We start from the raw sequence: 14,793 nt of genomic DNA, 5'->3' as shown, positions 1-14,793 counted from the left end.
CCTGCTCAGGCACCCCCTCCTGAGCTAGGCTGGACATATTCCCACAGGGCCTTGCCCTCTCCTGCAAGCCAGGCATTTGTGCCTCCTGTTTCCCTGCTGAGGTCCAGTGAGGGCCTTGGCAGCTGGGCAGCTCCAGATGGCTTGGTGCAGAGCTGGGGGTGGGCGGTGCTCCTGTTGCCCTGTCTTGGATGGTCCCAGCCCTCTGCAGTAGTGCTTAGCTCAGTTTGTCCCTCTGTGAGGTCTCTGTCCCAGGATTCCTGCTGTTCCTACTCCACATCCATTGTTCTCAGCTCCATCATGTCCTCGGTGGTATCTGGGTCATCCCTCATCCATTGTCCCTTGCTGAGGTCTGCATGTCCATCTCATGAGTCACAATATCCCTGGTAAGGCAGAAGGTATCCCAGAGCAGGGACATAGCCACTGCTGCCCTTCCTCTGTCCATCCTCCTGAGCTCTGGGCTTCTCAGAAGCAATGTGAAGGGCAGAAGGGATCTCCCAAGATACTGTCCCCCACTCCTCGGCTCTTATTAGAGCGTCACTTCCAAGGAATAACCAGCCAGTAAAAATATGCCCTATGTGCCGAGCAGGTGAACAAAAGTGCCCTGTGTGAGGCAAGCAGGGCCCTGGGAGGCAGCTGGGCCTCCCTCCCTGTGTCCCTGTTCAGTGCAGCTGGCCTGGGCTCTGGCTGTCAGCCAGGCTTCTCCCTCCCTGTCTGGCCCTGCCCAGCTGAGCAGGGGAGGAGTCAGAGACACAATGCCTCAGATGCTTCTGTGACATGAGATGGGACAGGGGAACATGCCTTTCTTCACAAGCAGGGTTAGGAAGGGTGGATGCTCTTGGGTTCCTAAGTGAGCGTCCCTCCTGGGTAGGAGCCTTCACAGGGGGAAAGCTTTTCCTGGAGCCAAAGGCTATTTCTGTGCATCCTCAGAGCCTGTTCTCTGGAGGGCTCTAGGGAATGTTTGAGCTGCTGTCCTTTCTGCTGGGGCTGCACTGGGCCTGTGAGCAGGCCGCCCTCTGGGTCCACCCTGGCACTCGGGTGACCATGTTTAAGGTCCCCACCATGAGACCACCTCTGAGCTGGGGATACCTGGGCACTGGCCAGCTGGATTTGGGCTTATGCAGGAACATTGAGCAGCCCAGCATTCTTCAGAGAAGAGGCAGTGTCTTGTTCACTCACGTTGCTAGGAGGAGCAGAGAGCCTGGGGTGTGGCTGAGTTTAGAGGCAGATGGACCCTTGGGATTGGGAGCAGGGTCAGAAGGAGCCAGCAGCTGAAATGCATAGCACACTGTGGTTACAGGAACCTGTAAGGGTGAGCATCCCTCGCTGGTTGGTCCCTATGGGCAGCAGAGGCCTCTGTGAGGCTGGCCTAGCCCACCCATGCCCACCAGTGGAATTGTCCTAGAACTCAGCATCTGGAACTGCCCAGCGCCTGCCCCTCTTCCTCTGAGCCCTCCAGGGGCAAGGAGAGCTGGACATTTCTGCTGTCTCTGAAGTATGACCCTGGCCGTGCAGCAGGCCATCCCTGTCTTCAAAGGAAACTGACCCCCATATAGCAGGGATGGAGGGGTGTGGGCTAGGAGCCCCTATATCCAACTTGCTCTGACTCTGGCTGGGCCCAGAAAGCAGCTAAGGACAGGCTGGCTGATGGGCTCTGTGTGGTGGCCAAGGTAGCATGCTCTCTCATTCCAGGACCGACCAGCTGGGCATGTTCACCCACAAGGAGTTTGAGCAGCTGGCCCCGGTGTTGGATGGCTTCAGCCTCATGACCTACGACTACTCCACGTCGCAGCAGTAAGTGTGGCCTTGTGGTGCTGCGGGCACAACCAGGTCTCTGAAGCTGCAGGCCCACTCCTGGCCTCCCAGGCAGGCACCCTCCTGCTATGGGGCCTGCTGCTTAGCATGTCCACACCCAGGAGAGGTGACCTGTGGGGAGCCCTGTCTGGGGTGGAATAGGCATGGCCTTGCTCTTGCCTCTGTCCTCAGACCTGTGCCTGAGCCACCTGGCTCTTGGAAGACCATGTGAAGTAGCAGGAGTGACACCTGAGAGGCTGTGTATCTGCTGAGCCCTCCCTGCCTTGGTCTAGGACTGCTGCCTGCCAAGCTGGGCACTGGGAGGCTGCCTTGGGTAGGACACCCGTGGGTTCTAGTGGAGGGGTCCAGAGCCATTTTGCCATGGTCCTCTACAGCAGCGTCCGTCATTCCTGGTTCTTTCTGGTTTTTGTTTGTTTGGTACTAGGGATTGCACCCAGGGGTGCTCTACCACTGAGCTACCAGCCCTTTTCTTATTTTTTATCTTGAGACAGATTTTCGCTAAATTGCCCAGGCTGGCTTTGTGCTTGTGATCCTCCTGCCTCAGCCTCCTGGTTGCTGGGATCATAGGTGTGTGCCACTACACCCAGCTTCTTCCCAACTCTTGAGGGGCATGGGCCACAGTAAAGGGAGGATGCACTCCAAGTGGACAGCCCTGGGTCAGGTTCAAGGCTTCCTGCCTGCACTGGAACTCTCCCTGTCACCCTGCAGGCCTGGCCCTAACGCCCCGCTGTCCTGGGTTCGAGCCTGTGTCCAGGCTCTGGACCCCAAGTCCAAGTGGCGGAGCAAGATTCTCCTGGGGCTTAACTTCTATGGCATGGACTATGCAGCCTCCAAGGATGCCCGTGAGCCTGTCATTGGGGCCAGGTAAGCTCAGGACCCTCCTCATCACATCCGGGATGTCACCAATCACCAGTGGTGTGGGGTTGGAGAGGGTGGGGACTCTGGCCCCTTGGGCTCATGGGCTCTGGGGCTGATGATGTGGGCATCCTTGCACCTCAGCTCCTGCCAGGGGTGGCTACCACCTTGATGAGTAGCCTGGGGATGCAGCCACACTGCTGTCCCTGAGTGTGTTGACCTCTCCTGACCTCAGGAGTGGGAGTGTAGGCCGAGGCTGCTAGTTTATGTGTGAAGGGCTGTCAGCTGGCCTGCGCCACGTGGACGAGGAAGACCTGCTCCTTTTCTGTCACTTCCTTCTCTGAGGGTCTCCAGTGTCTGCTGTTGTGTGGTTCTGCTGGTGTGCAGCCCAGTTCTGTCCCTCCTGGAATCCATTGCCCTGTCTCCTCTGCGCCTCCCTGTGCTTGTGGCCCCTTACTGCCATCAGGTTCACACCTGCCACGGGGTTTTGTTGTTGTTTTGTTTTGTTTTGAATCATATAATTTTATTTAGAACTTATTTTCTTTTTTTGCCACTGGGTTTTGAGCCACATGGTCCTTCGTGTCCAGGTGCTCCTTGTACTTCATCTCCACTGTGCTCCCTGGGGTCCGTGCCCACCTGCTGCTTGTCACATGTGGAAGGTCTCGTGGTTCCTTCAGCTCTCTGGGCCTCCCTTTGGCTCCTGACCTCAGGCACCGCCAGCGGGTGCTTGTGTCAGGGCGGTCTAGCCCAGCCGCAGCTCCTGGGCCTGGTTCCACTTCTAGGGTTCTTATTTCGTTTCCGTTGCTCCTCCTTGCTGTGTCTGCACTGGTGGCACAGACTGCTGGTGGCTTCTTTTGCCAGGCCCACCCTGCCATTAGTTGCCTTCAGTGCTTTCTTTCATCTCACAGGCTGTAGTTCCCATGTGTCAGGGTTTGGGTCTCATTTTACATCCTCTGGGCCTCTGCTAAACGTGTGCTTGTGTGGGATTCCGTTGTGATGACAGCCGGTGTCCTCCTCTGCTGATCCTGATGTTGGGTTGGCTCTGATCAGCCTGCACGTGACCGTCTCCTTGGTCAGGGGCCTGGGGTGCAGCCCTGTGGACCCAGAGTTGGACTGGGTACCAGATGTCGCAGATGTTGCCTCTGGGAGCTGGTGTTTGAGTGCTCCTGTGAGTCTTTGTGTTTGTTCTGGAAACAGTTTGGCTGTGTGGAGCTCATTTAAGCCACCCACATTCCTAGTGGCTCCTTCCCTGAGGATGGTTGGTGTCTGGAGACAGGTGTGGTGTCACTGCTGGCTGGGACTCTCTGCAGGGTTCCCAGGCCTGCTCTGTGAGGGCAAGCATGTGTTACCCAGGGCCGTGAGCAGAGGCCAGGCCATCACCCTGCCTTGAATGCTGAGGTCCTGGCTGGGCCCTTGCTAAGGTGTTTCCCTCCAGCTGGGACCAGGGGTCAGCCAGTGGTGGGACTCCCAGGTTCAGGGCATGGCAGCAGTCAGTAGAGGAGGTGGGACACCTCTCTGTGGTCTTCTGTTCCTGCTTGGAGGAGGAATGCTTGTTAGGACCACCTCACTCCCTTCTCCCCTGTTGGTCCCTCTGTGGTGGGCTGTCAGGGTGGATTGTGCTCCAAGGCAGTGGTGGGAAGGGGTGGTCCCACTGGGGGGCTTTTTCCCCTTCTAAACCCACACTCCCCTGTGTCCACAGGTTGGCCCTAGGGTCTGGGGTCTGGCACAGGCCTAAGCCGACTGCTGTTCTCCTGACCCCTGGGGTCTACTCTGTATCACTGAACTTGGCCAGACTCTGTAGACAGGGCAGGTCAGGCCACTGGCTGAGAAGGGCCTGGGCAGATGGCACTGGTAACAGGAGATTGGGCAGCAGCCTGAGGCCCAGTGGCCCTGCACCTACCATTTGCAGCACGATGGAGAGAGGTCAGCCTCATAGCTGTGTCCTGTGCTGGAAGACGTGAATTTGCTGCACAGTGAGGGCTCCTCCCACTCCTCCCAGGACACCCCTAGGGCAGGCTGGTGCTGAGGTGGATCCCCATCCCCCTCTGTCTTCTTTCTGATCAGTGTTGCTCTGTGTGTGTGTGTGTGTGTGCGCCAGGCCCTGGCATCTTCAGGAAGCCCAACCACAACACCTGCTGTGTGGGTACTTCCTCCTGCTGGGCAGGGAGTACCAGCTGCCTAGACATCCTCAGTAGACCAGCCACGAGTTTCTTCCTGGGCCTGCCAGGCTTCTCCTTGGGTGGGGCTTTGAAAGGAGGCGAGGTGTTGGCCTCGAGCTGCCATCTCTGTCCACTTGGGCTGGCATCTCCTGTTCCACTGAAGTCAGTGTTCTCACCCTCTGGGGTCTGGGGTCCAGGTGCTGCAGGCTGGCTTCTCCCAAGGCCTCTCTCCTCCCTGTCCATCAGTGTCTCCTCCCTGTGTCCTCACGTGGTCCTCTGCAAATCTGTCCTGATGGCCTCTCCTTTTTCATTTTGATGGTACTGGGGATTGAACCAGGCCTTGCTCCCCCTAAGCTCACACCACTGGGCTGTACACCAGACTGATTTCTTCTTGGAAGGACAGTCCCATTGGATCAAGATCCATCCTAATGGCCTGCTTTTAACTTAATCACCTCTTTAAATGTTGTCTTTCCAACTGTGGATAAATTCTGAGGTAGGAGTAACCTCACAGACTCTAGAATATGAACTTGGAGGCATACACTTGGCCCGAAATGCCACCTGAGGGTGAAAAGATGATCCAGGGAGACAGACGGCCCAGCAGGAGCTGCTGGAGAGGGTTGTTACAGCCATCCTACCCCAGCTGGTGGGATAAACACAGGGCACCCAGTCTGCTCAGATCACAGAAGGCATTGGTGGCTTCCTCTGGACAGTACCTGCCCTTGATTGTTCTGAGAAGGGCTGGGGGCTTTGGAGGTTCAGAAATTCTGATCACAGAGGTGTATGCGTGAGTGTGGACACACAGGGCTGTGTGCAAGGGTGTGTATGCACATACACAAGGATGCCCTCAGGCCTCCTGGCTTTGTGGAGGTTGGGAGGGAGGGTGCTGTCTTCAGTCCCCAACCCAAAGTGCCCCTTACTAATGACCTCTGGGCCTAGGTGGTGCAGAGTGGTGGTCTAGGCATTGGGCAGATGCTGGCCTGGACTTGGTCCCACTCAAGGGGAGCAGGTGGGCTGGGAGTCTGGAAGGACGCTTTGGTCAGGGCAGCAGCACATGTGCCAGCTCAGTAAGGTGCTTCCTGCAACTATGGGATAAATGACCAGCTCAGGAAACGTGTCCTCATGTTCTCCTTGTGACTACAGTGCCAGGCAGAGTGCTGATGCTGCCCAGCTGTAACTCCCCTGAAGGACACATTGCAGAGGGTGTGCCCCCACTTCAGTCTTGGCCTGTGCATCGGTCCTGCAGAGAAGGCTTCAGGGGACACAGGCAGATATGGTAGGCACTGCTGCCTGCAGACGTTGGGAACCTGACCACCACCAGGAGCTCCTTTTGTAGGAGTTTCCTGGCTCACTGCTGGAGTCCCCTCTAAGGACGCCACCACAGGTCTAAGGAGAATGTTCTTCCTCACCTCTGCATGGCCTGTTACCACCCGCACCCTTGCCCACACCTCCTCTCTTTTGTCCTTCCAGGCCCTCATGGTCTTGTTCCAGCCTGGTGGCATCCCCCTCAACAGCTCAGCCCAAGGACTGATTGGCCATTTAGTGCACAGGGTCAGACAGACCTCCCGTCCTGGGGGGTCCTGGGGGGGGTCCTCCTCTCCAGCCCCCACAGCTGGGCTTGCTCCTCCCCCTGCCCTTCTGGAGCAGCTGCACAGCCTGGTACCTCCTCTGGCTCCTGTCTAGCTCTGGTGGCTGCAGTGCTATACCAGCTCAGAGCCTTCCCTCCCCTCTGTCCTGTTCCTCAGTGAAGTCCCTATTCCTCAGTGAAGTCCCTCTTGTCCACTGCAGTAGCCCAGGCAGGGCAGGGAGACATCTTTAGCCCACCCTCCTCCCTGCAAGGCCAAGTACTGTCTAGCAACATTGCTCACCAGGCCCCCACCCAGGCGTGACTTCCAGAGTGGAAAGCCCTTCATCCGGCCTCTGTCACCTTCCTTCAAGATGTCTGTAGATAGGCACTGTGGTACATGCCCGTAATCCCAGCAGCCTCAGGAGCCTCAGTTTAAAGCCAGCCTCAGCAACTTAATGTGACTCTGTCTCTAGATAAAATATAAAAAGGACTGGGGATGTGGTCAAGCGTCCCTGGGTTCAGTCCCTGGCTAGAAAAAAAAAAAAAAATGTCTGCGAGGCAGATAGCAGGACGTGACAAATCCAGTGCATGTGACCCTGTCCCTACCACAGTGACTCGGTGGATCTGGGTGTTTCTTCTTCCCATTCTTGCTGGTCTTTTACTCTGAGGACATTCAACCATAAAAGCCTTGGACACGTGACAGATTCCCCCACTGCCTCCCAGGAGCTCACCCTCTTGTCCTGTGGGTGCTAAAGTATCTCAGCCTGCCTCGTTCCTGGGCTTCTGCACATTCTACTTACTATGTCCTCCCAAAGCCAGTGATGTGCATGAGATGCCCTCCACACCGTCCCCTCAGTGTTTGTAGCCCACGAGTGGGCGTTCTGGGCTTAGTTGGCCTCCTCTAACCAGTTAGAGGCCTTGGGCATGTCCTTTGCCAGACAGGTGGTGGGTTGGGCCAGTCATCATGCATCTGTGGATGTCCCTTAGGTCATCCCATCTCTGGAGCAGGACGGTGAGCCATGGGGTTTCCTCTTGGGATATTGCTGGACCTCACACTTCAGACATGAGGACTTGGCTTCTGCTAAGAAGGGCTGTCAGGCCTGAGGAGTTGTTTAAACCTGTGAAACCAAGGGCATCTGAACCAAGGTTTTGCACTCTACAGGGTGAGATGGGGGCGTGGCTGTTGTTGGCCCCCTCCCCCTGGGAGAAGACCTGGGCCTGTGAATGGGGAGGGTCTCAACAGCACCCACCAGCAGCTCTGGGCTGGCTCCAGAGTCCTGTGCTCACTCCTAAGCCTAAACAGGCCCTGGACGAGGGTGGGTAGTAGGGCTCTTCCACAAGGCATCCTCAGGCCCAGCCCTGCAGGCTCAGGTAGCGGTCACCCACTGCCATCACTCTGCCTACAGGCCTTGGTGCAGCCTGGCTCTTGTTGACAGGACTCACAAGTGACCCCAGTGCCAGCCTCAGCTGTGGGTGGACAGTTGATGGGAGTTGATAACCCAGCAGGCTGCTCTGTACACTGGTTTCCAGCTCTGATTTGGCATAGCGGTGCCATGCACCCCTGTGCACCCTACTCAGCAGCCAGATCTGCCCTGCCTGACCCTCCCAGTCATAGTGAGCAAGTGGGCAGTGATGCTTCTCCTATTTCCTTCCAGTGTACCCTCATTTACTGCCCATCTGCAGTGGACTCCCCTGAGACTTTTGCATGGGTTGGGGAGCCCATTGCAGGTAGGGCCCTGCTGGCAACTAGAATTTTCCATGGACCCTCTTTACCTGATTTCCTCCAGGCAGGAGCTGGGGACCTGGAGTCATAAGTCACAACCTTCCACAGTGGGCAGCAGCCCTCCCCCTTGGGCCAATCCTTTTGATGGAGGCAAATCCAGATGGGAGAGGTCAACAGAAACAGGCAGATGTAGTTTGTGAGGGGAGGGCCATCTCTCTCTTTAGAGGGCAGGGAGGGGATATGGCACATGTCTGCTCAAGGACCAGTCCCCCTACCCAAACAGCTCACCAGGAGGCAGCCCACAGCCCCTCCATGCAGGAGACAGCCAGACGTGAGGCATGGGTGAGTGTCATCAACATGAGTCCCCCAATTCTTTGAGAATTAAGTGGCCTCTTGGTAATAGTCCAGGCAGCCTCTCAGATGATCTGCCATCCTGTCTTGGCCTCCAGCTTGGCTCCAGGGCCCTCCCAGGGTATCAGGGTCAGCTGTCTGGCCATCTGCTTGACCATAGAGCCAGGAGCCATGCTGGGGCAATTGGCCAGCCCTTTCATGCCAGCAGCCGTGACTGTGGTCAGAGCTCCTGGGGGAGCCCTGGTCATTCCCTGTCTTTAAAGTGGTCTGGGCTTCCTCCACTGAGAATCCATGTCCCCCAGGAGTGGGTTTGGTGCCAGTTTGTATATCTCCTGCTGCCAAGTGCCCCACACTACCCTGGTGGGCTGAGATGCTCCCACTGTCCAGAGGCTCTGCCTGCCTCCCACCAGGCCCAGGTGCAGAGTAGGGTGGCTGGCAGCACCAGGGTCCATCCTGCCACACAGGTCCTGTCTCCTCCCACAGGGGCTGTGTGTTCTGAGCTGGGAATGTCCCTGAGGGGTCACTCCCTATAGGTTACTGTCCCTCACAGAAGGAGAAACAGGGTCAGGTGTCCCTGCCTGTCCCTGTTTGGCTGACTCAGCATAGCCAGATTGGTGACATCACCATACCCACAGGTTCTCAGGCCCTTCCTGGACAGCTATCCACTGACCCCTGCCCCAAGGAAGGTGCATCTAGGTGGGGTAGCCCTCCACCCCTTGGATATGGAGCTGTTTCCCAGTGGTGAGCCAGCTGGCTGGGAAGTGTGGCATCCTCCGGGCAGCCTTGCTGATGCCCACCTCACAGGGAGAAGTCAGCCGTTACTTCATGATCCTGTGGAAGCCAGCAGGCCCAGGCAGTAGTTGAGAGGGGCAGCCCTAAGGGAAGTACCACCTGGCTCCCCTCTATCCACCACGTCCCCAGGCAGGTTTCCTTGTAGGTATCTGGTAACCATTTCCATCCTGGGCAAGAAGTTTCTACCACTGGTGTGGGTTCTGCTCCTGGGTACAGGTGCGGGGGGGGCATGTGGCTTTCATTCTGCCCCCTCCCACCTGGCCCAGGGGAGTCTTCAACCATGGCCTGCTGAGATCCTGATGCCACCCTGAACCCTCCTTGCTCAGCCTGAGCTGGCTTTGCATGTGGGCATGATGTCCCACTACATCCTGGTCAGTCATCTTGCTTCTTGGCTTCTGTCTTTCTCCTGGGCAGATCCAAAGAGAAAACCACCTGCTGCCCACCAGCTCCACGTGGACAGCCCATGGCGCTGGCCTCATCAAGGCCTCCTTTGAGCAGAAACTCATCACCAAGAAGGGAAGCCTGTCTTAGTGGGTGACCAGGGCTCCCACTGGACCAAGGCCATGGAGTTGGCCCCAGCCAGTTTTAGGGCATTGGAGATGTCTGGCCCTGCCCTACTGGGGCACTCCCAGCCCTTTTCCATTGGTGCAGTCCTGGTGGCCTGTCAAGCAGCAGGTCAGCCCTCAGTGGACCCTCTCCACTTCTGTGGGATAGAGATTGCTTAGACCCCGCTTGGCTAGGAAGGATTGGGGCCGCCATTTCAGCTGGTATGTGGACTTGCAGCCCAGAGCCGTGCTCCTGCTACAGGCTCCGCCACGGGAGGCCCAGGACTCTGCTGTGGATCTGGTCCTGGGTTGGTGGTCCACTGCCCCAGGCTCGTTTCCTTGTCTTCTGTCTGCCTGCAGACCGTGGAAGAATCCCCAAGCTCCGGGCTGAGCCCTCTGTCCATGGTCCTGCCTTCCCTTCCTGCAGAGCTTTCTCCAGTAGTTCCATAAGCTGGTCTCCATGGAGATACCCAGGTCATGGGGGGCCCAAGCATGTCTTTCTCCCTGGATATGTAGGGTGCCTCTTTGTCCCTGGTGATCGCTGAGGGCCGCTGGCCTGTCTAGATAGGTTTTCTGGGAATAAGATCGGTTTGACACTCCTCACCCTTTGAATGCAAGGTCTGTAACTTAGGGAGAGTGTAATCCAAGTGCATAACTTCCCCATTTAGAAGTGTGCAGTTTTGGGGTGCTCAGTCCATCCCAGGGCTGTGCAACCCCCACCACCATCCAGTTCCTGAAGGCTTCCTCACCCCAGCCTGCCACTCTCTAGCCTGTATCCTGTCCCTGTGGGCTGGCCTGTTTCGGACATTGCCCACCAGTGGACTGAACATGTGGCTGAGGCCTTTGGTCATAGTTTAGGGAAATGCTCAACCCTCACTTCTTTTGTGTTTGAGTTGGGCCATGCTGTGTTGCTGAGGCTGGCCTCTGACTCCTGGGCTCCAGCAGTCCTCCTACCTCAGCCTCTCGAGTACTGGGTCCCTCTGTACCCAGCTTGCTTCTTAGATATCTACTGTCCCTTTACTCTTCCCTTCCTGTGGGCTCCCAGTGATGCCCATCACAGTTCCTCACCCCTGTCCTCTGGGCATCTTTTCCCTCTGCCTTTTTTGCGTCCTCCATCCATCCGCTCCTTCCTTCCAGGCAGGCCTTTCACCCAGCAGGCCTGGCTCCCCCCACCCCACTCACTGTGGCCAGGCCAGCACCTGTTGCCTCCCAAAGGCATGTGTGCCCCTTTCTGTTCCTCTTAGGAGCCTGGCCCGTCATGTGGGGCTCATCTTCCATGCTGACCATGCTCTTCAGGGGTCTCATGTGAACAAGACCCCAAGCCCAGACCTGGCTTATGCAGTGTTGGGGCAGGGGTGCCCTGGCTCAAGAACCACAAGTCTGAGTCTGGGTGGCCCCTGCTCCAGGCATCTTCCTGCAGCCCTCTTGGAGTGTCTTTCTACTGTGACCTCCTGATAGGAGGAACCTAGTGCTCCCAGGGGTCCTGGCTGCCCACTCATCTCCTCCAGGGGGTAGCAGATCTTGCAAAGGTGGCCACAGAGGCCCCCAAGAGGAGCAGTATGTGGCCACAGCTCTGCACAGGCATGACAGCCACCTGTCCTTCAGTGACCCCACACATCCCAGATTCCTCCCTCTGAGCCATCTAGGAGACATAGATCAAAGGCAGTCAGCTGCATCAGCGTTTTCATGGTATTGTAATTAAGGGGGTGGGGGCAGAAATGAGGCAGGCAGAGCTGTGTGCTGGGCCCAGGCCGCGCCTGCTACAGCTCATGGGAGCAGACCCCTCAAACCCCTCAACTCCCCAGGCACCCCATCCCCACAGTGGCTGCTAGACATTGTCAGGGCCTGAACTAGAGGGGGATTCCAGAAAGGGTCAGTGAGAAGCAGAAAGGCCCGGTGTTGCACAGACTGAGTAAAAAGTGCCCACAGGTGCAGTGGCACATGCACCAGTCGTCCTGGCTACTCAGGAGGCTGGGGCAGGAGGACCACAAGTTCAAGAGCTGCAGGTATAACCCAGTGGTGAAGCACTCTGGGCTCAGTCCTCAGGCCACAGATAAACAACAGTGAGTGTCCACAGCCATGGCGCAGGGCTGCTTGTGCCACCAGGCAGGATGGCCTTCTGGAGGAAGGGGGAGCTCTAGCTACAGGCACTTGGAGGAGGTTCAGTTTGGGTCTGGGAGGCTGTGGTATGTCACTGGTCTGGTCCCACCCATACTCTGTACCCACCCTTCCCAGTGTTTGTCCCATGTCTTGCTGGGGCCTGGGAGTGGCTTCTAAGCCACACCCTGCCAGGCTCTGGCATTCAGAGCACTGCTGCACAAGATGACAGCTCCTGTGGTCTGGAAGAGTCCCTGGAGGCTAGCAAGCCTCCAACCTGCTCAGGACTACAGCCTCCCCGTCGGAGCCTCAGGGTCACAAGGCAGCCCCTGTGCTGGCGAACCCCAGATCCTGCAGATGTCCGCTCCCCATAGCCCAAGGCATGGGCTCCTCCCTCGGCTGCAGCCCAGGGAGGTGCCCTGTGCACTGTGTCCTCACACGGCAAGCACTGATCTTGCCATCTGGGCCAGAGAGGGTCCTCCTCCTGCACAGACTACCAACTTCAGAAGGACGAGAAGCTTCCAGAGCCATCTGTTCTGGTGCTGGTGGCCCACAGCCTTGTGGGGCGACCTGCCCTGTTTTGAAGGTGCAGTATGGGCTAGACCGCGACTTAGATCCTCCACCAGCTTCTAGAAGCCCTCATCCTGGCCCCACACCTCGGGAACAGCCTTCACAATGTAGGTAGAGACACTGGTCTTCAAACCACTGGCTTCTGATGCTCTGAGGGCCTGCTTTCTCTGGATATGGGCAGCATTGTCCACAGTGTGGGCAGGCAGCAGAGGGAGGCCATCTCTGGAAGGCCTGAAACCACTGCCCACAGTCCCTCAGCCCTGGGGCTGCAGCTGAGTGGGACTGCCTGAGGCCCATCTGGCTGGTTGTCCCTGTCTTGAACAGGGTGCTGGAAGGCTCAGGGGTGACTTCTCTGAGGTGGCTCTGGAGCCAGTGGTGTTTCTTGAAATGTATGACTCATCTGCAGCAATCCTGTGGGTCTGGCCCAAGGTTGGCCTCCCGCAGAGCACTCTGACCTGGGAGCTGTGAGGCTAGCTGGCTCCTGCACCCACACCCTGTTCCTCCAGGTATATCCAGACGCTGAAGGACCACAGGCCCCGTATGGTGTGGGACAGCCAGGCTGCAGAGCACTTCTTCGAGTACAAGAAGTGAGTGGGGCATGTACTGCCAGCCTGGGGAGGGTAGAGTGGGAGAACAGTGGGGACCAGTGCCAGACTGCAAGTGACCACTTCCAGGTGTCTGTCCCTGACTTTACGGGTGTGGGGAATACAGGCCCACAGCCTCGGCTGGAGCCAGGGAGGTGGACAGTTCCTCTTGTCTTGCAGGAACCGTGGCGGAAGGCACGTCGTCTTCTACCCAACTTTAAAGGTATGTGCCAGGTGTGCTGGCTGCTGCCCAGGGAGGTGGGACAGAAGCTTTAGTCAGGATGCAGCAGTGCTAGCTCTTCCCACATGAGGGCCCTTGCCTGCAGTGCCAGCCTGCCCAGGAGCCCTGGAGCCCAGGAGCCCTGGAGCCCTGGAGCCCAGGCCACTCTCCCCTGTTGCCCCAGTGTGTGGGTGCAGAGCTAGGCGAGACCCACACCTGTCTGTACCCACAGTCCCTGCAGGTGCGGCTGGAGCTGGCCAGAGAGCTGGGTGTCGGGGTCTCCATCTGGGAGCTGGGCCAGGGCCTGGACTACTTCTACGACCTGCTGTAGACTGGGCAGCAGTTCCAAGGCAGCGTGGACTCTCTTAGTCACAGAGCGACTGGTTGAGTGAAATACAGGCCTCTGCCGCTTGCTGTGAGTGTCTGCTGTGATCCCTGTCCTGGCAGGAACTCTGGGACAAGAATCTGTCCCCTCCCACAGCCTGCTGTGGGCTCAGGGCTTGGGTCTCTCCAGCACTTCCCAGGCTTTGGGCTAGATGTGGATGTCCCACACTTGCCCCACAACTGCACTCGAGGCCTCTGTGGGGATGGCTGCCACAGGGCAGCAGTGAGAGCCTGCACCTCCACTGGTCACCTGGCCAGGCACCTGCTACCTGCAGCATCCCCCCCCCCCCACTGAGCCTGGTGTGACTGGGTGTGGGGCACCCCCCTGAAGCCCTGGCCCAGCTCTGCACTTGTCACAGTGGAGGGCAGCGAGACCTTCCGCGCCGAGTCTGGGTGGGCTCCATCACCCTGTGTGCATGTGGGAGCCACTGAGATGAGCACAGGGAGACACCTGTCCCCGTGAGCAGTGGAGTACCAGGGGTGGTGTGGAAACAGGGTGGGTCCCTGGGGCCACTGAGAATGGGGGTGGGTGGTGACAGTGAGCCACACCTGGTTCTGGTTTCTTTTTTCCTGTGCTGGGGACGGAGCCCAGAGCCAGAATAAATAAAGTGGATGCTGTCCCAGAATTGACGGGGACTGGCAGAGGAGAGGGAGGCGAGTCAGTGGGAGCCAGTATAGCCAGGATGTGGAGATTGGTGGATCTGGAGCCAGGCAGTGACCAAGAACTGTCTGGTAGGGGTGTCCTTGGTTTGGGGGCAAGCACAATGGGCAGAGAGGGGTCCTATGTTGGACCCCAGGGCATGGCTGAGGCCTTGGGAAAAGGGAGGGTACCACACCCTGGTTTGCGCTGAAGACAGCTCTCACTTCCTCCCCAGGTGTGTGAACAGGTGGCTTTGGTGGCTAGCTGTGTCCAGATCTCCCAAGTCCATGTTGGTTAGATTCCCTGAGGTCCTGTAGCTCCCACTGGAGGGAGGACAGTGGGATATGAGCAGTCACATTGAGCTGGGACATGGGGTGAGGGGGGTTGGTGTCAGCACTGCGAGTGGCCTGGGTGGTGGTCTTTCCTCCCAGGTCATGGCCAGAAGGTGGGTGACAGAGGATTGGGGGTTATGTAGGTGAGGGAGGGAGGGAGGGTGG

The 14,793-nt window shown here is 57.9% G+C and overlaps 1 protein-coding gene across 4 annotated transcripts in view; it reads left to right on the top strand.

The window, feature by feature from the left end:
- Window positions 1-13,691, top strand: part of Chid1 (chitinase domain containing 1) — a 40,943-nt gene extending 27,252 nt beyond the window's left edge. For all 4 annotated transcript variants that reach the window (XM_027953582.2, XM_027953581.2, XM_027953580.2 and 1 more), the window contains 5 exons: window positions 1,690-1,791; window positions 2,521-2,676; window positions 12,975-13,055; window positions 13,233-13,275; window positions 13,505-13,691. In XM_027953582.2, the coding sequence (XP_027809383.1) occupies window positions 1,690-1,791; window positions 2,521-2,676; window positions 12,975-13,055; window positions 13,233-13,275; window positions 13,505-13,603 (481 nt within the window). In that variant the 3' untranslated portion in view covers window positions 13,604-13,691. The remainder of the gene's footprint in view (window positions 1-1,689; window positions 1,792-2,520; window positions 2,677-12,974; window positions 13,056-13,232; window positions 13,276-13,504) is intronic.
- Window positions 13,692-14,793: the final 1,102 nt, after the last annotated feature.

Source organism: Marmota flaviventris, chromosome 9, assembly GCF_047511675.1.
Source record: "Marmota flaviventris isolate mMarFla1 chromosome 9, mMarFla1.hap1, whole genome shotgun sequence".
NCBI classification, from domain to species: Eukaryota; Metazoa; Chordata; class Mammalia; order Rodentia; family Sciuridae; genus Marmota; species Marmota flaviventris.
The sequence above is the reverse complement of the archived record's forward strand: the minus strand, read 5'-3'. Positions and strand labels throughout refer to the sequence as shown.